Consider the following 24,267-nt stretch of genomic DNA (forward strand, 5'->3'; position numbering starts at 1 on the left):
GACTGGTTAGAAATACAAGGCATTTGGTCTAAGAGTGTCCTGGATTCTGAGATAAGCACTCTGCAGGCAGATGATGTAGGATTTCACATAGCCAAATGTTGGCTAACTGCCTATGAGGAGCAAAGGCAAGCCATGCTTAGAGGAGGAGGGGTTCAGCCCTGACAGTGACTGAGACAGATGTGGCAGGGAGCTGTGGGATCGGTTATGCCAGAGTGTCAATGCAACATCATAACCAAGAGAGCTAATGTGATTATTGAGCACAGGAGCTGGCAGAGTGTCATGGCTAGACACTGATCTTAAAGGTAAGACTGGGAGATGTGCAACTTCTGAAGTCAAGGATAATGCCTGGAGACTGAGAAAGTTGCAAAACTGGAGAAGACTCAAGGAGGAAGCTTGAAAACGGCAAAAGGATCTGAAAGCTTAGGATAATAGCAAACCTAGCCCGATTGATGGATGAAGCCTATTTCAGGAACAAGAAGTGGACAATCAAGGGAGTCCTTTTGTTTAGCAAAGAAAGGTCATAACCATCAGCCGGAGTGTGTATCAGTTGTAATTGTTGGTGTGTATCACCTGGGTTGCTGTTGGGTTTGTCTGTTGAGTTTCAGCCATTGTAGTGCATTGACAGAATGCTCCCGTGCCTCTGTGGGTGGACTTCTTTCACTAGGAAAGCATCTGTCCTGGATTCCAAGTCACATATTCAAAATAGTCTTCTGAGAAAGCCTGTAGAGGGGGCTCTGCTACTCATTCACTGCTCATTTGCTGCGGCACGGGCTTCAGCACTTCTGTAAAGACTCTGTGGCACAATATCTGTGAGATGTAAAAGAGGACGGAGAAATCGTCTGTTATGGAGGTTTTAAGATTGCAAATTCCTCAACGGTAACATCAATGGTTGCTTTGCTTATTGTGGTGGGATTTTTAAATTTTAGTCTTTGATTTCTTTTATTTTCTTTTATATTTTAGAATAGTCCTTATCAGCAGCAGAAGATCCTTCTGTAGCATATTTTCAGTGCTGCCATATCGAGACTGTACCCAAGTCGGGTATGTATATTTATACGTGTACTGCATAGTCTTTCTGGGCCTGCATGTAGACCTGATAACAGACAACAGCATGTTGGAGGTTAATGCTTTTACTTGTCTGCTCTGAGAAGAGATAAATGCTCTTAGGTGTATTTGCTTTGTGGACCATTAACAGGTTTCAACTACAGCTCTCAGTCATCACTTTATATGTGTTGTGGTATCTTTGATTTTGAAGCTGGAGAAAACTACCCCCATGAAATCAGTGTTCTTGAATAAATGCACTTTTTTATTGTTTCTTCTGGTTTCACTCATCTTTGACAAAATAAATACTTTAGACAGCACAACTGCAGTTGTATAAGCCATCTTGGCTTTCTCTTTCTCCCAAGCAAACATGGTGCTACTGTATCTAGATTTCTAGAACTATAAAGAAATACTTGGATTTAAACAGAATACATTTTGGTTTAATACTTCTAGTCACTGGTCAGCTCATTCAGTCAGTGAAAACATTACTTTGGCCATAATGTTACACAGGTTCATAGCAGCTGCCTCGCATCCCCTGACATGCTGAGACACTGCAACTCTGATAGAAAAGGAGTTGGAATGAAGTAATTCTCCAAAGACTGAGAAAACTTTTAGCTCTTCCACTCAAAGCACAGAAGTGGAAGAAACTGGATTTGGCTGGAAGACGTGGCCTGGCAGGCTCTGATGGCCAGCTGGGTGCCTTCAGAGGGGCAGCGCAAGGCTGGGGTTGGCAGTGCTGGTGGGCAGCAGCTCTGTGACCTTGGGACAGGGGGGAAAAGCATGGCCACTGTGCCCACTTGCCAGGGACCTGAGAAGTCCTTGTGGTTGACTCAGTGACTGCAGAGCACAAAATGCATGGGAAATAGTCAGTTGATACACTGAGGGGGCTTTGAAAGATCCACAAACCATGTACAGTCAAATCTATCCACTCTATAAAAGGCAAATTTGGCTCATACTTTCCAGCCATCTATTTAGTTCTGGAGAATGATTTGTTACAATCTCCTTGTGTGCCAGTAATTCAAAACAAAGGGAGATTATTTTTAATGCACAAAGAAAAGGAAGCACCTTTGTCAGAGGGTTGACTCTGTCTGCTCTCTCTTACAGTAAATTTTTTCCCTTAATTAAACTGTGATGACACATCAGGCAAAATCTTGACAGACTGGGAGATTTGTTCTTTGTTCTTGAGTACACTGTCATTCTTTTATGGTCATCATCCTGTGGAAATTGCCTCTTTATTGAAAGTTGAACATATTTTGAAATTCTGATGACTGGTTATACCTTCTAAATTACAGCAGTAATGAGCCCAGCTGCAAAACTAAATATTATTTCAGCATGTCATGTCTTGTACTGTGCTTGCACAGCAAGAAGCATGGGCATGGGATGAGAAGATAACAAGTGCCAGTACACAATAATACAACCCTGTTCCTTGGCTAAAATGCCAAGATTTTAAAAAGTGCCCTCTGTCTTTCTTCCAGAGCATCAGAGGAAGAGAGAAACAATTCAGTGGCACCTCCTTCAAGGAACAGCTGGTGCAAAGAACAGATGAGGCAGTATAGCATAAACTGTAACCCCTCTGTTCAGGCTGCACAGTGATTGCTTACTTGCACATTTTGGGTGTGAAGTAGGCAGGGGGAGAAACACTGGATACTCGTATGCTGTAATGACAGCATCTTTTAGCTTTGCTTTCTCTGAATCCCTGGATTGCTGATGTCTGTCCCCCAGTAAGATGTCCCAGCTGCTTTGTGTTCTGCAAATATCCCTGAACAGTTAATGAACAGAAACAGGCTGTTACAGAGAGCCATGGACACATCTGAAATTTGAATTGGAGAAAGCTCCAGCAGGAGTGGGAGAGTAGGATGAGTGAGCAGGCAGGAAGAACTTGTGAGAGGAGCACAGAGTGGAGTCGCTGCTGCTTCTCCAGCTCACAGACACTGTGGCCAGTGAGGAAATGTCCAGGCTCAGCTGTTCTGTGGAGGCTGCCAGCCCATATTGCACTTGAGGCAGTGCAGAAGAGCTGTACTCTACCAGTGCTAGTAGATACAGTCTGCAGGAACAGATCCGTTATAAAAAGGTGGTAAAAGGTACTTTCTGAAGTCACAACTCCTAAGTACCTCTCCTGCGTAGATGGGGCAGCCTCACCCTTCACCAATGAGGTGTGAGAGGTGGATTCTAGACTGTGACCCTCACTTGCCTGTCCTCCATGAAGAGGTCAAACAGCAACAGGAAGAACCTTCCCTAAAAACCTCCAAACCATGTTTTTAAGTGGAGGTCTGGGGAGAGAGCTGTAGATGTACATGAGGGGATGAAGTTTGAGGTGCCCCTGGAATAAGTTCCCTAAAAGCTTACTTTTCTTCCACTATCTAGGCCAGCAGAGCAAGTGTGAGAGCAGATATAGCAGGTGGAAACAACTTAAGGAAAGCTTCACTGCAAGTCAGGAGTTGAAGGAGATGCTGAGCACATTTTCTGCTGGCATCCCTTGCCCCACAGAATCTCTTGATGTTACAGCCCAAGGTTTTCAGACCCTAGGCAGGGTTTAGTGGTAGCTAAGGTGGTGATGTGAAGTGGTGATGTGAAAATACGTGTAGCAGTGTTATTTCCTCTGTTCTTAATTTTATAGACACAGAGGAAGATTGTCTGAATGTTTGGCTTTATGACATAGAAAGTCATTGTGTGATACACAGGTTAGAGGCAAGTGCTAGTACTGCAGGTTTGGGTTGTGTGGTTAACTCTCTTTCTTCAATGCATTGGGAACCTTAATGGATAAAGGGTTGCTCGCTCTTCTTTAAATATAATATTCCAAAAGATATAAGATTTACTTCATAAATGGTGTTGAAACTGCCTCAGTATCCCCTTCATATCTTCCTTGCCATAAATAAGCATGAATCCCCATCTAGTTTTGTAGGTGGGCAGAAAATTGGATGGAGATGTTAACCTCCCATTTTTATCAGAGGTGCACCTTGTATATCCCCTGAGCTGCTGTGACACACACCTCCTCTGTCAGAGGCTGGTCATCACTGTGGAAGCTCCCAGCAAATGGAGTTGAGCCTTGGTACTGTTCCACTTCCAGGACAGGGGAAGATGCCTCAGGTCAGCAGCAGGTAGCTGTCCTAGCACACACACCCTCAGCACAGGCATGTACACCCACATGCTCACCACTCTGGGCCCTCAGAGGGGATTTGTGTCATGGCAAACCAAAGAGTGAAACCATTTGCAGATGGACTAAATAAGACTTGAAGGAATTATTCATTTGGAGATAGGCTCCAGATGGTTTGAGGTGAATTGGATTTCAGCCCTTTGAGACAGGAGACAGGGATCAGACACAGCAGATATTATCCTTTTAGCCATTAGGCAGGTCATGCTCTGGACACTCAAGTCTCTGAAGAGGAGCCAGACTCTCTGGGAACGTTCCTGAAGGTTTCTGCCCATCCCACTCCCCAGCGTGATGTGTTGTAAAGGTGCCTTGTGCACCCACCATGTGGCCTCAGCCAGGATGGAGAAGAACTAGGTTCCGCTCTGCCTACCCTGGAAAAAGCAGATACCCTGGGCAGGGGAGAAGGGAGCCTACTCTCCATTGTTCTTGAAGCTTCTCTAGGCACCACTTCTCCATCCACTTCTTCCAAGGGGATGGTGCAACTCTGGCAGTGCTCACAGATGTTGTCGAAGTTGCTCCATGTGGCCAGCAAGATGTGGTGTCCTGAAAAAATGGTCTGCATATGCTTGCAGCCAAGTGAGAGCAATCCAGTCCTCATTACTGTACTCCATCAAAAAATTCAATGTTTGTCTGTCACTGTTAGAGGTGTTATAAAGGAGGAAAAAGGTACTGTTTTTCACCCCAAGAATAAAAGGTATTGCAGTTAGTTGGGTTTCCAGTTCTGATGTGCGCTTTGTTTTTTATCTTTGGCACACACCATTATGCTTCATGATTTAAAAACGTGTTTTGGAAAAGGCACTTTTCAGGCTTGTTTGTATCAATGGCAAAAGCATCTACAGATGAAATCATACCTATTCCAATGATGCTTTTTGTGATGTTGTAAGAACTGTTTTAAGAGCTTCCAAGTTCCTGTGAAATCCTGTCCAGAAGATGAATCTGGGGGACCTGAGGGAGGAGGAGAGCTGGCAGTATGACATAAATGCAGCACTGCAGCCTGGTTAGTCTTACATGGAGCACTCAGACCTGGGCTCGCAGTGACTGACTGACAGCAGGGCTGGAGGTGATAAGCTACAGGACAGAAAACTCAGAGCATCAGATAGTGCACATCCATATAAAGGTGGCCAATTCACCTGATCTTTTATTCTTTGTGGCACTGAATTCATAAAGTGGTTAGAAAGTCACCTGCAGCAGGCATAGCTGCTGAATACTGCTGTCTTGACAAAAATACAGGTATTCTTCTGACGAAACTTGCCTCCAGCTAAAGGAAATAATGCAGTATGAGTAATCAAATGGATTGAAGCCCAGGAAACAGACCATTCTTCTGAAGTAAAGCAGCAAATCATTAGATAAAAAGAATTTGTGTCCTTCTCAGAAATGCTGCTAACCAGCTTCATCCAGTTTCTAAAGATAACTCACTGCTGAATTTAACTTCGAGTTTAACTAAATGCTGGCCAGAACAATAATATGTTCAGTGATGCCAGGAGCAAGAGATTTTCAATACTATCACCCCAAATACTATCTAATCAAAATGATTGATTAGTCCACAGACCTGGACTAATCCAGGACTAGTCCAACAGCCTTCTTTACCTAAACTCTGCAATCTTTGTTCATATTTAGTATTTAAACTGGGTAAGAAAGTCATATGCAAAACGAGGTGAAAGGAAGGACTCGTGTGGTTTTCTTGCTGCCATCAGTTATTTGGCAGGTTAGTGAGTGTGGAAAACAGGGCAATATTTACAGGAGAAATGAGAGCATGTAAACTGCCATGTGGATAGGAGCAATAAGCAGACAGCAAAGCAGGATACTCTGTTACATCCTTCAGATTTGTTACCAAGTTTCTTGCTGTTTTTCCCCAACAGATTTTGTATGCAAGGCAGCTTTGATTAAGTCATCAATCTTGAGTGCTTTTCCTGAGCATTTATCATTCTGTAGACCTGGGAAGGAACAACTATCTGGTTTTCACTTGTAACAGGGAAACTGAAATACTTGAAATACTCCTGCATTTCTTTACCATTGCCTATTTTCCCTGCTTCTCACAAATTTTTCCCTGCTTCTCACAAATTGAACAAAAAACGAAACCAAGCTCACATTAGCTTTACAGAAAGCCATATAAATCAGAAGTTTTTTTTCTCACAACAGGACATTTCAAAACTAATCATCTCATGTATGAATTTTATAGCGCCACCATTGTTCATTCTTGTGAGTTGCCCTGTTCCCTTAGATCAAAATTGACCAACAAATCTCCAAGAGCTAGTAAGTTTAAACTTTGGACTTCTACTCTGTGTTGGGCAAAACATCAGGAAAAGAGCTGGCATGCTGACAGCTAAATATCTTTGGAGAGAAAAAAAGGAGGCTGGCCCATTAGAGCCATCTTTCCAGGAGGTTTTTTGCTCCTTCTCCCTGTAAATTGCAGCTGGAGTTGTTCTGGCAACACTAGTGGCATTAGGATCTGAAAGCTCTTGATCAATTATAGTAGGCAGTCTCAGGCAGTGGGAGATCTGCTGCTGGTCTGACTGGCAGTGCATCTTTTCCAGAGCTGTCATTGTCCTTGTCTCTATAAACAGAGATGATAAGTAGGAATTATTTACACTGATAGATGAGAGCGGCATCTTTTCTTGACGTCTCATGAACCTCTTTTGCTTTTAGAATAAATCTTAGCAATGGGGAGGAATAGCTAAGCGTAGAATGCAGGCACAGAAGGCTGACATCTCTAAACAACAATTATCAGATACCTTTTTGCAATAAGCAGAAGGCTTTTTCATGTATCTAGAAGTCTGTTTAATATTTCATGGACTCTTAAATTATTCACAGGTTAGAGCGCTCAACTGTTACTGTCATTTAAAGAGCAAGTGCCCAGCAGGAGTGTTGCATGGGACTTTGTAGATCATGTCAAAGCCTAACATTTGGTTCGTTAAAGAAGTGTTATATTTCTGAAGGTAACAGCATCCAATTTATACTCTGTTAATCCTGGCCTGGCTAATAAAAGACATGATGAGATTGCTTGATTTGATCCTTATCTATCTGCTCAGTAAAGCTTTTCACCATCTGACAACAAATCTGGGATCCCATGTCACCTGGTATGGTTCCAAGAAAATCTGTGAACTCTGTTAGATGGAGAAACTTCCACTTTTTTTTTTTTCTTGCTAAGGACTACCAGTCTGACTACTCCGGAGACTGCTGGTCACATTCCAGTGCCAGAGACTTCCAGTGCCGGGATTGAAGCACTGGATTGAAGCCACTGCCTGATGGTTGGCTCCAGTGACCCGATGGGTCCCCTCTTGACTCCTCACACACTCCATTCAGACCAGGTTTCCCATGGTAAAGTCTCAGATGTCTCATTCCATAAACCCATTTTTTCACAGAGCAGTAACATAGAAACAGCCCAAGCTGGTGCCTCTGAGGAGCATCTTCAGCCAAGGTCCCCCTGGGTTTTTATGCCCTCACAGTCTCCAGCAATCTCCTCTTCCTCCCAAGTCTTCAGCTCCTGCCCCCTCTTTGCATCCATCCACCTTGCCGGCTCACTGGTTTCCATCTCCCTTGTTACCCAAAAGGCCACAATTCCCAGCTCTCCTGTGTTCTCCCTGTCCATTCACCTGTGTGTTGTCACTCACCATCATGCCCTCTGTTATCCCAAAGGCTGGCAGTCCATGGCCTCTCTTCTCAGGCTCCTGCCCAGAGCTCTGCATTTCAATCTGCATCTCAGCCTGCAGTTTGTGAGCCTGGCCGGTTGGACCCCATGTATTCCCCAACATTCTGCAGTCATGGATAACTGACAACATGTTTAGTTTTGTGGGTAGTTTCTAATGCTGTTCAGTCTTCCAGAAATGGTATCCATGAGTTGAATATCTAGAGCTTGTCACTGATGTAAATCAGGGTTATTCCCCAAACTTTGTCAGAAACTGGGATCTAGCTTTTTGCCTCCTAAGGAAATGTTATCCCCTGTCTTCTCATTTTCTCAAGCTTTCCCTGCTCAAATAAAGTGAAGGTAGTAAAATTAAGTTCCCATGGTTTATTTTTGGTTTTGGGTGTCTGCTTGAGTTCCTTGAAGTTTCTTAAAAAGCACTTTTGGAAATAAAGCAGGAAAATCAAAACTGAGGAAAAGGAGGAAGAAAGTTTTCTTTACTTAAGTGTCTCTTTGGCAAGGACTGTTGTTCCTTCTCTGCATTTTCTGAGCCACATTTTCTACTGGATATTGGTTTGTGCCGTTCCTCAGTCCCATCAGTAGTTCAAATAAGTTAAACACAGTGAAAGCTTGATTTTCTTTTTCTGTGAAGTACCTGTCCTCTGTGTTCTCCTGCTTCGTGAGACCTCTTGACTCTAGTGCCATGTAAGGACGTGTCCTAGAAAACCTGGTGGCAGTGGATGGCCACACTGATGGAGTGGCTGTACCCAAACAACTGACCTGACCTTTCCCCAGGCACGACTCACCCACGTGGAGAGGTCTAAGGGAAAGCATCCCCCAGATCTCTCCTAGTTATTCTTGGGATGTTGGTGCAGTGTGGAGGAAGCAGCTGTGCTGGCTGGGGTCCCCCCAAGCAATGTTCTGGCAGCCTTTGGGCTGCTCTCCTAGCAATAGCTTTGCCAAGATCTTCTTGGGCTCTTCATCTTTAATAGGAGTGAGGGAAAAAAAAATAAAGGCTTCTCATGCAAAAATTTTTATTAGCTTGCTGTTTATCATACTGATAAGGAACTCAAAAAGGATACAGTAAAGTTACTTAGGAATTCCTTATGAGGTGTTAAGCAAGGTCTTTTACAAGAGAGAGGATGTGTATAAGCCAAGATGAGCCTTTCCATTTATATGCTCGTAAGAAACGGCACATTGTTTAGCAAAGATTTTCCTCAAGAGAGGGAGATTAATTCTCTGTTTCATGGACAGATTTCTCTCCAAACAGTAACACTTTATTACTCCATTTTACAACACAAGCAGTCATATACTTTCTAGAAATATAGAGCATATGTGGAGAAGGGGAACACCCCAACTAGCTTTTGCAAAACAGGGAGAATTACTGCAGTGTTGTTCACAGAGTCCTGAAAGGAGAATCCTCCTTAGAAACATCAGAAAGAGGGGGAAATGGAGGCATTAGTATCCATCGATCTTCAGCTAATGTCTAGGAATCATTCCTGTGTTTGCCCACACTTGCCAGCTCACCCTGCAGCCTGCTTCAAAAGCACAGATTTCTTTCCAGACCTCAGAGCTGCTTTTTATTTTTTGAAGCTGCTGACTCTTCAAAGGCTGATGGATTTCCATTTGATGAATGGCAGAATTACCTATCCATGTCTGTTAATTACAGGGAAAAATTTCTTCATGGCATGTTTTCAGAGTTGTAACAGCATTATTTCTTGTTCTATGTCTGTAAGGTCTTGAATGGGAAGAAACTACACTGTTCTGATTTCAGGTAGTTCAGATATTTGTTTTCATTTTGGAATTTAGGGGCTTCTTCAGGTTATGTGTTTGTTTCATACATAAGATGTGCTGAAATAGTTACAATTTGGCATTTATCTCTGTGAGAAGTAGTTCCCTTAAGCACTTTCTGCACAGGAGCAGAGAGGCTAATACCATGCTTCTGACAGAGAGTTATTTTTACAAAATTATTAGTCCAACCCCTCAGTAACATGATATCAGGAAACAAGTATGATAATGTGACACTGTGCTAAGTGAACTCCAATCAAGAAACTAAGAGGACTTTGTTGGGATTAGAAACTTGATAGTCTTTCCCTTTGTCACTGAAGTATGTTTTCCAGAAGATAGATGTGTTGGGTTTTTCCAGCAGTGAGGTACATGACTTACTGGGGATTCAGGATAGCCATGTTTCAGAGAAATAAAATGTGTGATAGGTTGGAGTGGAAAGACAAGGAAGGAGGCTGTACTGTATGTCACAGCAGGAGATAGCCCAGCCTGCAACTGGGTGAAGAGCCTGCAGGGCTTCTCCTGGCATCCATGTCAGCATCTCTCCCCCACAGACTTTTGAGCACACACTTGGATCCCAGCAACAATCAGCCAGGAAAAGATAAATGTTGTGGAGTTTTATGCAGCTGTCATTTGTGGAGCTCAGATTTGCTCCTAGTCTTTTTTACCTCTGCTCACGTTTTGATCACGAGGCTAAGGCATGAGATACAGCCTGCTTGTCTCAGGCATCTCATTTATCTCCAAATGGAAGATGCCAGGTGGGTCAGTCCTTCTAAAGTAGATCCTCAAGTTTCCATACCAGGGTCATGGAAAACTGACTTTCTCCTGTCAGCCTCCAGCAGAATGGTCACTGGGCTTTGGCCACTCTCCCATGATCTCGGAAGAGCAGGAATCCTTCCTGGAACCTTCCACAGGAAATTTTCTCTGTTTCACTTAGGGAAATGTGGGTATGTGGTCTGGGAACGTGTATTTCTGCTGGATACCTGGCAGTCAAGTGTTGAGGCTGGATTATTGTATCTCACCTGAAGTGTGAATGAATTCCAGTTCCTTCCCAGTGCCAGGTTCTGTCAGAGGTACCCAGCGATGGGGAAACCTTACTCTTTACCATAGGCTGGGGTATGAGCTGCAACTCTGAACAAAGTGGGGGTTTTCACTGTAAAGTGTTTTAGACAACACAGGTGCTTGCCATAGGAAAGGTTGTCTGGTCTGTGCTTTGCATTGGCATGTCTGGACTGATGCTGCACCTTATTTCAGCATTTGGTGGTGGAAGTTGAACAAAGCCACATGTATTAAGAGCTGCTTCTGCTCTTCTTTCTGCTTCCCAGGGATATGAAGCTGGATGGTGGACGCCAGTGCCATTCTACTGGAGTGTGTCTGAAAGAGATAATTGGTCTTGAAGGTGTGGAGCTCGGAGCAGATGGGAAGGTGGGGATGCTTCTAAGTTCCTACTCCCTTAGATTTTATTTTCTAAGGGGAGAAAATGGCTTAACTAATAACAAGTGCAAATGTAACGTGCAGTGTAACAGAGTAATTAAAGCACAGTATGTGCAACTGTAAATAAGCCTAGCAGAAATTCAGGAGGACTGTCCAAGCTGTCAACGCAGACAACTCTGTATCCTTGAAGAAATTTGCCTCTGGCAATATCTGAGTGTGTAAAGCATTACTGAATTACATAGCTTTCCCCTGACTGTAGCAGGAGGTATTACTGCAGGGTATATTGTCAGGAGCTTGAGAATAATTTCTGGTGAGAGTTGTAGCTGTAATTCTGTTTGCTTTCAATTGTATTTAGTAACATTTTGCTTAGTGTTTTTCCAGAGAGCAGGAAGACAATGGCACAGATCTGATGAGTCTTTCAAACTCCAGGAGCTCATTCACTTGAATAGAATAAGAAAATATGAATCTTTAGGGAAGTGATCAATTTTAAAGAAATATGTAGAGGAAAGGCAGTTCTAATCATAGAAGAAAACATTTCTTCCTGAAAGCCTGATTTACTTTCTACAGTTCAGTTTTACTCAGTCTGCTGTCATGTGTGGATTTAAAAGCCCTGGGTCAATGCTGCTACACATGTTGTGCTCACCTAACCAGGTGTCAGGCCAGACCACAGGCTGTAAATTCCTGAGGACAATCTGTCTGCTTATAAATAATGAAAGCTCACATGTTTTATTTGATACCTGTTCTGACCTCCTCGTAAACCAGTCTAGAGTCTCAAACTCAGAGGTTTTTTTTTTTCCTTCAGTGCAATGTTTTTGTTGGAAAATGAGCCAACGAGAAGCAAGGCATGGCTTTTTCTTGGCCAGGGGTACAAGCAGAGAATCAGTGCACTCTAAAAATAATTTTGTCACAAGTTACTCATTCACACTTAGTCTATGTTGGTGGGGGTTAGTAAATGATCTCCCACAACCATTGCTGTGAATTGGAGCTCACTCACTTATTACAGCAATAAGACTCTGCCAGAGAAAGTCCTGAGAAAGAAAAATAGCGGAGAAAGTGCTTCAGTTTAGCAATGTTTAAGTGATTTGCCTCTGGCAGCTGTGTGCTGAGGGACCCATATAGATGATGCTAGTTGAGTAAAGAAGCTGCTGAAATGTGCTAGAGAAGGCCCACTGGAAAAAAACTGACCAAACTGATATATTTTTAAATCTGACCCTTGAAAAGGATTTTGTAAATCCAGTGTATTACAGCGAGCTTGTGTGTGTATGTGTGTTTGTTTTGCTGAAGAATTAGTGCCTTTGCAAAAGCATTTTTCTGCATGGATAAACTGACTGCAGCTGTAGGTGACTGGTTTTTATTTGTCTGTGCCTAACTATGAAACCCAGAAAATCCTCCATTAATTTGGCTTCTCTTGTTTCCAGTTGGAATGCACCAAAGGCATCCCACTGCATCCAAGCTGGGCTGAAAGTAACTGTCTGTCCATTCTGACCTTTTTTTTTTTTTTTTTTTTTTTTTTTAGACTGTTTCTTATACACAGTTCTTATTTCCCACCAATGCTCTGGGAACTCGGAGGAACACGATAGATTCCACCTCATCTTTCTCCCAATTTCGCAATGCAAGCCATCGTAGCCTTTCTTTGGGAAGAGCTAACAGCACCCAGGGGAGCATTGATGCAGGTAACTTCCCAAGTTGCTCCTTTTAATATTCTTGGATACCCTGGTGGTAGGCAGTTATTGCAAAGGACTAACATGTGTTTTAGTCCCCCCATTAGCTTAAATTAAATAAACCACAGTCTTCTGTTGTGGGTGAAGCACAGCTTATTCCATATTTGCTTAGAAAGCTTGCCTGTGGAGGATGGAAGTTAAATAAACAAGCTCGTTGGTCGGAGTGACAGCCCTGATGGCACCCAGCGTGCCTCCTCCTGTCATCAGCGTTGTTTGTTCCTCCTGCATCAGGCTTGTCCTTACCTTCCTTTGCTATGGAAAATTTACAGTGGCAACACAGTAGTCATAAGCTGAAGGTGTAAATTCCACTTGTGACCTTTGTTAGGCTGGAAAGGGCTGTGTTTACAAAACCGGACACAAAACATAAGCCAAAGCACTATATGCTTAAAATATTTTGGCGTGATAAATGAAACAAATCAAAACATCTGCTTGAACAGATGAAAACTTGTTGCCGGGAATAAAAGTAGTTGTGAAGCTTTATATAATTCTGCAGTTTTCTAAGCCCTAAATTCACATTTACCAAGTAATTCCTAAGCTCTGGGTCCTCTGTATCTTGGCAAATCATGTTGGTATAGAAATACTTAGAGTTGTCAAGACTTAGAGCAATTTTTAATCTCTTTAAAAAGTCTTGAATGGAGATAATATTGTGCATTATGTGTGAACTCATTTGCCACTTCTGTTAAGTCCAGAGATTTTGTGATGTAATGTATTCCTTACAGAACTCTGTATCTAAACTGTTCTTTTGTAGGTAGCGACCTGGGAGACTTTGTTGAATACGACCCAAATCTTTTAGATGATCCCCAGTGGCCGTGTGGCAAACATAAGCGGGTTTTAATATTTCCTTCATATATGGTAAGTGATTCTCTGTAGGACAGAGAAATTCCAGTAACAAAATCCTGAAGGTTGAGGTTTTGTTTGGCTGTATTTTAAGAAGACTCTTATTATTTTTAATCTACTAATAAGAGCTGTTTGGAATGCTTTGTTCTAAATGACAGTTTCTTCTCAAGACATGTTACAACAAACTCATGGAGGTATTACAAAAGCAAACACTTTTATTACCACTGTATTTCATAAATGCTTTAGATGAAAGGCTTGTTCAAACAATGCACTCATTCTCTGGCATTCATAGGAAAATTTATACTTCTTCAAACTGGCACCTATTACAAAATAGCAGGATGCCCATTGGGGTTTTTCTGAAGTCATGAAGCTACTCTGTGTTTTGATGCTAATCATTCACTCCTCTGAACAGCTTTGTTTCCCAGGTATTTATTTCATCATGGGGTAGTCCTTCCTTTAATTGCAGCAATTACAAGAAGAGTCTGTATATTTCTCACCATATCCAAACCCTTAACAATACAGACACATAACTGTTCCATGGTCTGTGATCTGACTAAATGCTTTCTGTGGTGAGAGACTTCTGTAGCCTAATTTTTTGATTGCTCCAAGTCTGTAGATTATTTTGGCAGGACTGTTGCAAGCTGCAGTGCAGTCATACACATGTGAGCATGTATCTGTCTGGATTTTACATCCAGAGTAATAGTAGGAAATACGGAAAAGATTTTTTATTCCCCAAAGTGGTGACCTACTACTCTTATCTATCTACAGATATGATAGGATTTGAAACACTGATGTTGTCTTGGTTTGGGAAGACAGGTATCTGCCAGGGAAAAGCTGGAGTTCCCTTGGGATGGAGAATGTAAACCACCCCTCCCCCTTTTTTTTCCAATTATAAATTTGCAGTTAAAGCTTTTAGGCAAAAGATTTGGGAATAGAAAGAGCAGTTCTTTATTAATACGTATAATAAAGCAAACAACAACAACAAAAATCCCCAAAACCAACTACAGCATTAATAACAAAAACAGTACCAAGAACCTCGAGGACTTTGCTTCACAAAAACCCAGGGCAGTTTGGCTTGGTGCCTTTGTAGGATCCTCAGAGCACTAAGCTGGAAACAGTGGAGAAGTCCCGGGCTGGTAGCTGGGATGGCAGGGTGTCCCAGCAGAGCAGGGGCCTCTCTCCCCAAAAATGCTGGAAAGACAGAGGGCCCAGCTGCCTCGAGCTCTGTCCTTTACCTGCCCCAAAACTTGTGTCATCTCCCCCTCCAAGTTTTGACCACCCCTTTGTTTTTTGTTAAGTAGTCTGAAGTATCTAACACTTAGTTTCCTTGGTAACTTATGAGGAAAAAATTCTTTAGAGTAAAAAGGACCAAACCTAACCCCCAACAGAGGTCTAAAGTGTTGTCCATGGTCTTGTTTTGTTTGGAACAGAATACATTATTTAAGAAACTGCTAATGTATGTAAAGATACAGCCTTTATATGTTCTCATCTGCCCCCCACCCCAGGGGTAATTTGGCTCTTGGGTCCTCCTTCTTCAAAATAAGCTCTATGTTGATGTGGATTGAAGATTATCTCCTTGCTAGCAGGAATGTTCTGTCTGTCCCACACAGACAGAGCATTTACCACTTAACTGAGTTCTGAGGCTGTATTTATTCTAGATTTCAAATGGGAAGTCCAGAATGCCCTCTGCTTACTTGCTGCCAGTTTTCCTTTAAGGGTTGATGAGTTATTTTTCAGCTGCCAACCCACAAAGTGACAGCCTTTTATAGCAGCTACATCTGAGTGGGAAAATATTTATCAGGTTTTGATATGGTTACTGTCATGGACAGGGAACTGTCTTCTCTCAAGGTGAAAGACATTGTTAGCTAACATCCAAAGGGAACATAGCTCTAGCAGTCATGGCTGTGTTTGTGACCTTCCTCAGGCTGTGAGTGTCTGCCAGGCAGTACAAGTCCCCTAGAATCACCTTTGATCCCTTTTTGACTTGGTATTCTCATGGACATGGTTAAATGAGTCAAAATGGGGCAGCCAGGATGGCATCCTGAAAGGGAGTTCTCCATCCAGGAGTGGGTATGCAGTGCCATTTTTCTCTGTATGTTTGTGGACCACAGCATTTCAAAGTCTTATATTTGTACTTCTGTTGTAAAAAGGAGTTGCCTGGGGATTTGACAAGGGGTTTGACTAGATTCCCTAAAGGTGAAAAATGTACTTTAAGGGCAGTTGTTAAAATCAATGTCATTGTTTATTTAGAATATATTTGCATTGACAGGGATCTCCCTGCTTTTTCATTTTCCCTAGGGGTTAATTACTGCTGTGTCTGAAATAATGTCTTATTTGACAGTTGGGTTTTTTTCCCTGAATTTACCTTCCAGACATCATTCCTTCAGCACTGCCTGAGGGCTTGTGGGACTCCCATCTCCCTTTCTGAAGGCAGGCACTAATCTAAGGATGGGTTGAAGGACATTATGTGCTCTGTTTCTTTTATTGAGGGGGATCACAGGCAGGTGCCAGGAGCTCTCTTTGCCAGGGCTTTGCCAAAGCAGCAAGGCTGTGATGCTGTGCAGGAGCTGCACGGCTTTGCAAGAAACTGAGAGGCTGATGGTTGTTCATCAGTGCTCAACTGAAAGATTTTATAAGGTGCTGGTGTTTCTTTCAGCCAAGAGTAAGGAGAAAAAGTAGTGCTGGAGTCCTGGGAGCTTGCAGGTTAGTTACGTGAGGTTTTTCAGTTTGGGCAAGGACTTGTGCATAGAGCTGAATATTGGCTGTGTAGGAGACTTTATTCACATCTGGTTTAGACTTTCCTGACTCCACTGGCATTCCCTCCCCCTCTCCCTGCAGTTCAAATCAGTGTGAGCAAGAGCATAATAGGCTTATCATTTCAAATCATTCTCTTCCTGCCCCCAAATATAAAAATCGGTGCACATTGCAATTAAAGCAAATTGCAGTCTGGAGCCAGTGAGAGACCTGTGGGCTTTTCCTGACCGTGCACAGCCCCTGCAGCCATGCCAGAGCTCTGCCAGACGACCGCAGAGGCCGGGAGCAGCCGCGGTGCTGGGCGGAATGTGGCTGGAATTGCCGCCTCTCGCAAGTGCCGGAGCGGCTCGGAGCGGCTCTGATGTCAGCACCCAGCACTGCTTTATGTGTGGAGAGCTGCAGCTTGTAATTAAAGTTTCGTTCCTTGGCCAGGATTTAGCATTAATGCCTGACAGCTGCAAGCCTGTAGATATTCCCCTCACCCCTCCTTTATGGATGTCAGAGCAATTAATGGGGGGAAGGTGTGGAAGAGGAGTGGACGCTGGGCTGCGTCACTGCCTGCGGGATAGAGCTGCATTCACTGATATTACTCCCATGAGCCTGGCTTGTGCTTTGCAGGGCAGGATTTCTCTGCTGGGAAAGCTCTGTTGAGGTCTGCGTGAATGCTGCATCAGTAAACACTGCAGGCTTTATCCTGAGGCGTAAGACAGACAAAATGTGTGGTCCGGCTTGGGTTTTACTCAGAAATGCATGCAAATAGGATCTACATGCTCATTTTTTGTGGAGCCTGAGTTTATCATCACTGACATTGACTTTACAGTCTTAATTTTACTGAGCTGAAGTAGCCCTGACTCTTGGAGAGAAGTGTTAGCTGCAAGTCCTCAGCTGTTTTCAGGGAGGAGCTGAGCTTCCTCCTTGAGGTTAGCTCTGGGAGACAGAAATGCTTTTGGTTTGGTCTGGTTTTGTGGTGGTTTGGTTTGTTTTTTTTCTTTTTGGTTTGGGGTTTATTTGGCAGGGGGTGGTGTTGTTGCTGTTGTTGTTGTTGTAGGGTTTTTTTGTTTGGGTTTTTTTCATTGTTGTTTGTTGTTGATTTTGTTTTGTTTTGTTTTTTTTGTAGTGAAGTCCCAGGCTTAACAGAGCATACACTTCCCTGTTGCATTTCTTAAAGTAATACCCACAAATTGCCTGTCTCAGGACAATTCTGAAAATATTCTTCAGTGCTTTCCCAGAACAAACGCTATGGCTTCTATTAATTGTATTAATTGTATTTAAATTCTAGTTTGCCCTGGAGAAATTATTTCATTTTGGGTTGTATTTGTAGGAGAGTCTGCAATCTCTGCCATAATATAAACAGTAAGAGATAGAAAAAAATTCATGCTGGGGGGTGGGGGGAAGGGAAACATCATGTCATGGTTAACAGATGTCTTCCTGGCTGATACTGCTAAAACAGGAATTCGTGCAAATTCTTAAATCTCTCTAGAACAGGAACTTTATCTACCAGACTAAGCATTAATTCCTTTCCTCGAATGTTGACTAGCATATGTACAGACTCATCAATGCCCCCCTGTCTCTCTGCATTCTTTCCAGCAGAAATTCCTTCTGTGCTGATCTAGAAAACTCATTCTCAACAGGCTTGAGGCTGATCCTGCAGTCCTGCTCTTGTTGGTAACACAGGAACGCAGGAGCATGTTAGCTGGTCACTGTGTGCTGCCAAAACTTGCAGCACCAGAAGGAAAGCCCAGATCAGCAGCACGTTGACTTTGAGTGACCCTTCTGTAGTCTCATCCCTGAAATATCCATCTGTGCTCAAAGGATACACGTGGAATTAGGTTTGGGTACTGAACTACAATGTCAGTGCATTGGTTTAATTATATAAAAACAAGTTGACATCTCCACAGCACTAATACAAGAAGCATGTCACAAAAGTCTGCAGAGCTGTTGCAGTGCCTGTCTGCCAGCCTGCACTTGCCAGGTGCTGTGTTAGTGGTGAGCACAGCCGGCTGCGTTACTTAATGTTTGTCCTCCAGTGAGATTTTAAAATTAGAACTGCTTGCTGCCCCGGCCCTTTGGTCTAACAAAAGCCCTGCATGATGATATAATGCATCTGGTCTGTCATTGCCCCATTCTGTCTTTCACAAGGAGCACCAAGGTCAGGCAGACTCCACTACAGCCAGTGTCCTTCAGTGCTGTCACCCTATTCTTTGAGCCACTTCTGTAGCTGTGTATTAAGTATCTCCAGACTGCTTTTTTATCAGCTGCTGACCTTGTACCCAAAAGTCTCAGGGAGCGGAGGACAGCAGTGGTAGATAATAATATATAAATCCTGTGCTTTTTGCATTTGATGCTATATTTGGCTGAGACTCCAATAAATAACTATTATGAGAATCATTCCAGAGTGTTAACAATATAAAATAAACTGGTTTCTATCCATGTACTTATTTACAAAGAGGCAGTTTTGAGACTGTTTGCCTTGTGAAATTCAAAATCCTTCAGTTTAAGGTCCTTGAATGTTAATAACTTTGTAACAACAGAAACATCTTATTTTAGTCTTATCTTTTCCTTTTTTAGAATTTTATTTATAATTCAGAATCACTCTCACTTCCCATCACAGTTTAAAGTCTCTTCTCTCTCAGGATTTCCCATACATATGCATCATAAGCCATAAGTATATGAATTAGGTTTCTGGCAGTTGATAGCTGGTCACCTATGGGATGCATTAAAGTAGTCGGAGACTGCAGAGTTTTTTGACTTCTTTCCACTTCTTGGGTGGCTGAGAACTTGTCAGTGACCTACCAAAAGTCTGTTTCAGGTATCAGTCTTCTGTCTGCTCTCTGTGAAGTAGATTTATCAGGGGTACACAGTAACAGCAGCTGAAGAGAAACGTCTTTCGTTTTATTCACCTATTTTATTCTGATTTTATCCTTCTTAAGCTAAGAGATAAAAGCATCCAAGGCTAGATCATCTCTTACTGGTTGCATGCCAAAGTAGGATTTATTTTCAACAATATTTCATCCTGCCAGTCTTTCTAACCATTTCAGGCATTCTCTCTGCTCTCGTATTTATGAAACTATATATACAGCTTTCCTATGAGAAAGCAGCTGCTCGAAAACACTTGTGAATAACACACGAGCTGAGCTCCAAGTTCAAAACTGCCAGCCATGCAAAAAGTGTGCATAGTAGAGACTTGGGCCGAAGCGTTTGTCATGCTGTCCAGGCGTCTGTCAGCTACCATATATCAAGGCTTTCATTTGCCTGGTGCAGCTTCCATCACCAAAGTAAAATATACATACACGGATTTGTATACAGAGAACATAACAGAGCCCTCGAAGGAGGATTGCTGAATGCTGAACTGAAATGTGTTCCGTGCAAATAAGCTGTGAGAAACAAGACAGACGGTTCTGGATGACAGAAGTTAAAAACATTGGAGATTAGAGTATGAGAGAGGCAGTTTAGTAGTTCCCAGTGCCTTGTTCCTGTGTCTGACAGCTCTGGGAGTACAGAGTACCCGCCTGGTAGGGAATAATACTATGTATAAGAAAGCATGTTTGGATAGAGAAAAGCTGTGATCCTTTTAGGGAAATATTTGAAAACCCTTCATGAAATTTGGAGCATCAGTACTGATAGAGCCCTGACCCAGGCAATACCAGAATTGTCCTGGACAGACAGTCATGTGTTTTTTGTCACATGGCAGCTTCGTGTGGGAGACACAGACGGCTCAAGTGCAGTGGCCTAAAACAGAAGAAAAGCATAAATGCTGAGCAGGGAGCAGGCAGAGAAGGATGATGTTGTGTCCAAGCCTTCCCCTGTCAGATCCCAGATGGTTCTTCTGGGTTGCTGGACCATCCCAGAGCTTTTCTCCACTCCCTTACTGGTGGGCAGGGGCAGCAGTGGGGGTTGCTGCTCTGTGGCAAGCTGTTTGCAGGGCACATCAGGTACCCCGGGCAGGATCAGTGCTGGGGACCAAGATTCCTATGTAGCCTCATTAGTGCTCTGATTTGATCACTTAACAGGTGATAATCCAGCATTGCTTTTAAACTACCTCTGAACAGTTATTCGTTAGGGATATTTTCTGCCTGTCTCTCTGCTGGGCAGGGTCCTGCATGCACAGGGTGTATTTCTGTAGGTACCAGCTGGACAAGCAGCATCCTGTTGCTCAAAGGCCACCTCCTGCAGCAGCTATAAAGGAAAAAAAATAAACCAAGGAACAACAACAAAACCAAAAAATCCTTGCATAAATCCTTTTCTTGAGAATAAGGGCAGTTAGGTGAGCTCTCCAGCATGGCACTGACAAGACGAGACAGCTGCCTTAGAGCCAGTGTGTTCAAACATGCTGCTGTTATCCTGTTACATGAATCAAAACCAGCACACACCAGCTTTCATCTGGATTTCATTATTGTGATTTGTACCGTAGAGACTGTTGTCTCGCAGGAAGCAGCAGTATTCAGAGTTGGAGAGGGGGAGATCCTTATCAACAGGACAGAATTGACAAATCTCTGTGTTTAAAAATAACCATACCTCTTTACTGTTCTCAGTTTTAAGCTGTCTCCTTAGTCTCAAGCCTCTGAGCACTTTCCTTTAAATGAAATTTCTAAAAAGAGCTTTTCTCCTTCCAAATAGAATTTAGCTGAATTCTGGCAAACCTCCAACAGGCTGGAGAAGTCCCAGGTAAAACAAGTTTGTGCCTGCAGAGCAGCCATGGGGAAAGGTGCATCCCAGGGGGCTGCTGCTGCTGACTGGCAGAGCCCAGGGCTTGCTCCCTTTCTGCACAGTGGCCCCCAGAGCCACCTGACACCCACTTGTTAGAGAAAGCAGCTGAAACTTGCTGTCTGGAGCAACTTCTGTGCAGCCCTTTAGCTGAGCCCAGAGGATGGAGAGGGGCTCTCTCCACTGCTGTACCCTTTCTGTTGGGAAGTGGTTTCTGTTCTGAACATAAGCACAAGGAAAAGATAACCTGGAGAGAGCTGAAGGCAAGTTAATTAAGATAAAACTATGAGCTCTGTGGTAATGAAGAACAAACAGTGGGCAGTTAAGTTTGTTAGTGAGGCATGAAATCAGATGTCAGGTAGCTTTGCATGGTAACATTGAGCTCACTCACTCTGTAGGATTACCCAAGACAACCAAAAATACTGGTAGTAACTAAAATCACCTTTACATTTAATAGGATGTATCTGGTCAGCGTCTCTTGGCTCTGTAGGCAAGAGCATGGACCTATGTTTCTATACCCTGAGTAGCAGACAGCAGTGGTCTAAATTAGATGTGGCTTGTTTCAGGGTCCTCTTGTAGCAGTACTGAGAGGAAGCCTTTAATACATTAAACTCCCAGCATATTAGCAGCACCCAGCTTGCTGATGATCTTTTGGCAACAATACCAAGGAGCAGGCAGGCAGGCTGCAACATTCCAGGGAAACAAAGGAAAAGTGGTAGTTGTTAAGAATTTCATTCTTCTTCTTTAGAGGTGCTTCATGGTTCATCTCTGAGCCCTGCCAAGTGAGATGAGGCATGTGAAAAGCTGTCTGCAGTGAAGAGCCACAGCTGCATGGTACATACATACATCCTTCCAGCCTCAGCAGGGTTAAAACCAAGCAGGCCCACACATTCCATTGAAGGGTTTCCCACCGATCCTGGGTAGGGCAAGGCTTCTCCTCCATCTTTTCCTCTCTTCCTTTTATTCAGGTGTGGCAGCACATTGCCTGCTTCACCATCAAGGCAGCTTATGAATTTTTAACCTCAGGGGCACTGCACTGTCTGCCTGAACCTGCAGTCAGACTCATCCATACACATGCAGCGAAGCAGGTGTGGCTGAAGACGTTGAAGTGGCAGAATAGGCCATGTTTTAAAACACGTGCATGACCACAACAACACCCTGTGGCAAAAACCTGGGTTTTTCCTCTCTGTTATGTTTGCCTCAAATACTGCTGGACACTATTGAGGGGAAACATATGCTCTGCTCTGTTTTAAATTCCTAACAATTCAGTAGTGTATCTCCCAAATAAAGTGCGGGAAAAGTTAGGTGTGTTTTACTCTCTTTCATGCTTATTTTGGAATCAGAAAACATGGTTGGATGAAGGGAATTGTCTGCTTTCTCTCTAGAGCCATTGCACTTTGTATTCCCCAAGCTATTCCACATATTATTTTAATGATAGGAAAAAAGCCTGAAAGCATGTTCAGTCAGTCTTTTTGGCTGATTTCAATTCCCATGAGGATATATTACAGCAGAGCTCCACCTTCTATAAAGGTATAACATGCAGCAAGGGTTTTGCGTGTCTCTTTCCACCTCTTGTTGTTTGGTGTTAACAACCCTTTGCAATAATACAGATTAATCAAAACCAGAAATTAGGAGGTAGATCTTATTTTATGAGCAGGTGAATGCACTGCACTATCCACTGCTGCTCTCTTACACGCTTGAAGCTGGCAGGGAGCTGGATGCCTGGGGACCGGGCTCTCCCCCAGATCCCCAAGCTGGGACTCCTCTCCACTTCTGTCCAGTGGGAAGAACTGCCAAAGCCTGGGAGAGAATTGACATTCCCAAAATAAAGGTTGGTTTGTTGTTGAACTGATAGATTTTGGCCAGGTGAATGGTGACAGATGATTTGGAAAAGTGCTACGTGAACAAAGACTAAGGGAACAAGAGAAGTGCTGGGCACCCACAGATGCTGGTGCTGTGTTGGCCAGGAGAACCCTCTGCAACTTGGGGAGATTCCTTAGGTTGGAACAAAAAGGAATAGGAAGCTCAAAGGAAACAGATTGTACACTCTGAATGTTGTCCTGACTCTTTTGTCCATTTACTGCCTAACTTACCACAGCATTACTGCCTTCCACTCTAGTGAGTGACCTGCCATATAAGCTGATTACTTGTTTTATCATAAATGTATGCTACAGCAGTCAGGCATTTGTACCAGTGGTTTCTTTAAAGAATCAATCAGAGAGAAACTCACAGTGGGTCTCAGAACCACATGGAGCTGTGCACCAAAATCTGGTCATCATATCAGTTACTGTGATGAATTTTTTTTTTAAATCTTACAAGACTTCTCAGGTAGGTTTCATCCAGCCACATTTATCTTAAACTCACTCATAGCAATACTTGGAGGATACTGATGAGATATGTGTTGTTCAAAGGTTGTGCTGAATAGGTGACTTGTCACAAATAAATAGTTGTCACACATAAATAGTCACAAATAATTAGTTGTCTTAATTCAGACTTAATTTTCCTGTCTGCTCAAAGCATTGGGACTGACTGGCACTTGTTTGGTGTTCCTTGTTTCTGGGAGTCAAGTGATCTTCTTTGTTACAAACTAAAAGAGTAATTCTCTTTTGACATGTGTTACAGACCACTGTCATAGACTACGTGAAGCCATCAGATCTCAAGAAGGACATGAATGAGACCTTTAAGGAAAAGTTCCCTCACATCAAGCTAACCCTCAGTAAGATAAGGAGGTATGTTGCAAAGCTCAATAGGGCTGCTACGTGATGCAGCTGTCTCACATGTCAGTGCAATTCCTGCTGTACATGAGGGGAAGCACAGCACTTATTGATCTTCCAGGAGCAGTGACCAGCAGAGGTGCAGAGTTAAGTCAGATGATTGCTTTGATTACTGGGATGAGTGAATAGGATGGAGGAATTTGGAGACACACACTGGTCAGGTGTCAAACACAGCATCTAATGGGATGAGGTTGAGAGCTGGGCATGCACTGTATTAAAATACCCAGAAAAATAACACAACAGAGTCTCTAGGCTCATAGCACTTAATTTAAAAAGAGACTGGGGAAAGAGAAGTGCTGACTTTTGACAGAAGCTGAAAGAGTGGTTGGCTTCACAGCAAAGTTGTAATGTTCCATCTCCGTTTCTGGTGTACATATTGCTCCACTGAAGTAATGATAATTTCATTTGACCCTAGTCACCAGAAGGACACTGAGCCACACTGCTCTG

General features: G+C 43.1%; 1 protein-coding gene across 2 annotated transcripts in view; it reads left to right on the forward strand.

Moving 5' to 3' along the window:
* The window catches only part of CABLES1 (Cdk5 and Abl enzyme substrate 1), a 71,962-nt gene that overhangs the window by 42,246 nt on the left and 5,449 nt on the right, over positions 1–24,267 (forward strand). Inside the window, exons 4-8 of one of the 2 annotated variants that reach the window (XM_066329851.1) lie at positions 961–1,038; positions 10,922–11,021; positions 12,547–12,703; positions 13,500–13,603; positions 23,669–23,775. In XM_066329851.1, coding sequence (XP_066185948.1) covers positions 961–1,038; positions 10,922–11,021; positions 12,547–12,703; positions 13,500–13,603; positions 23,669–23,775 — 546 coding nt within the window. The remainder of the gene's footprint in view (positions 1–960; positions 1,039–10,921; positions 11,022–12,546; positions 12,704–13,499; positions 13,604–23,668; positions 23,776–24,267) is intronic. The other variant, XM_066329858.1, reaches the window with a different exon arrangement.

The sequence above is a fragment of the Sylvia atricapilla genome, chromosome 1 (genome assembly GCF_009819655.1).
Source record: "Sylvia atricapilla isolate bSylAtr1 chromosome 1, bSylAtr1.pri, whole genome shotgun sequence".
Taxonomy (NCBI): domain Eukaryota; kingdom Metazoa; phylum Chordata; class Aves; order Passeriformes; family Sylviidae; genus Sylvia; species Sylvia atricapilla.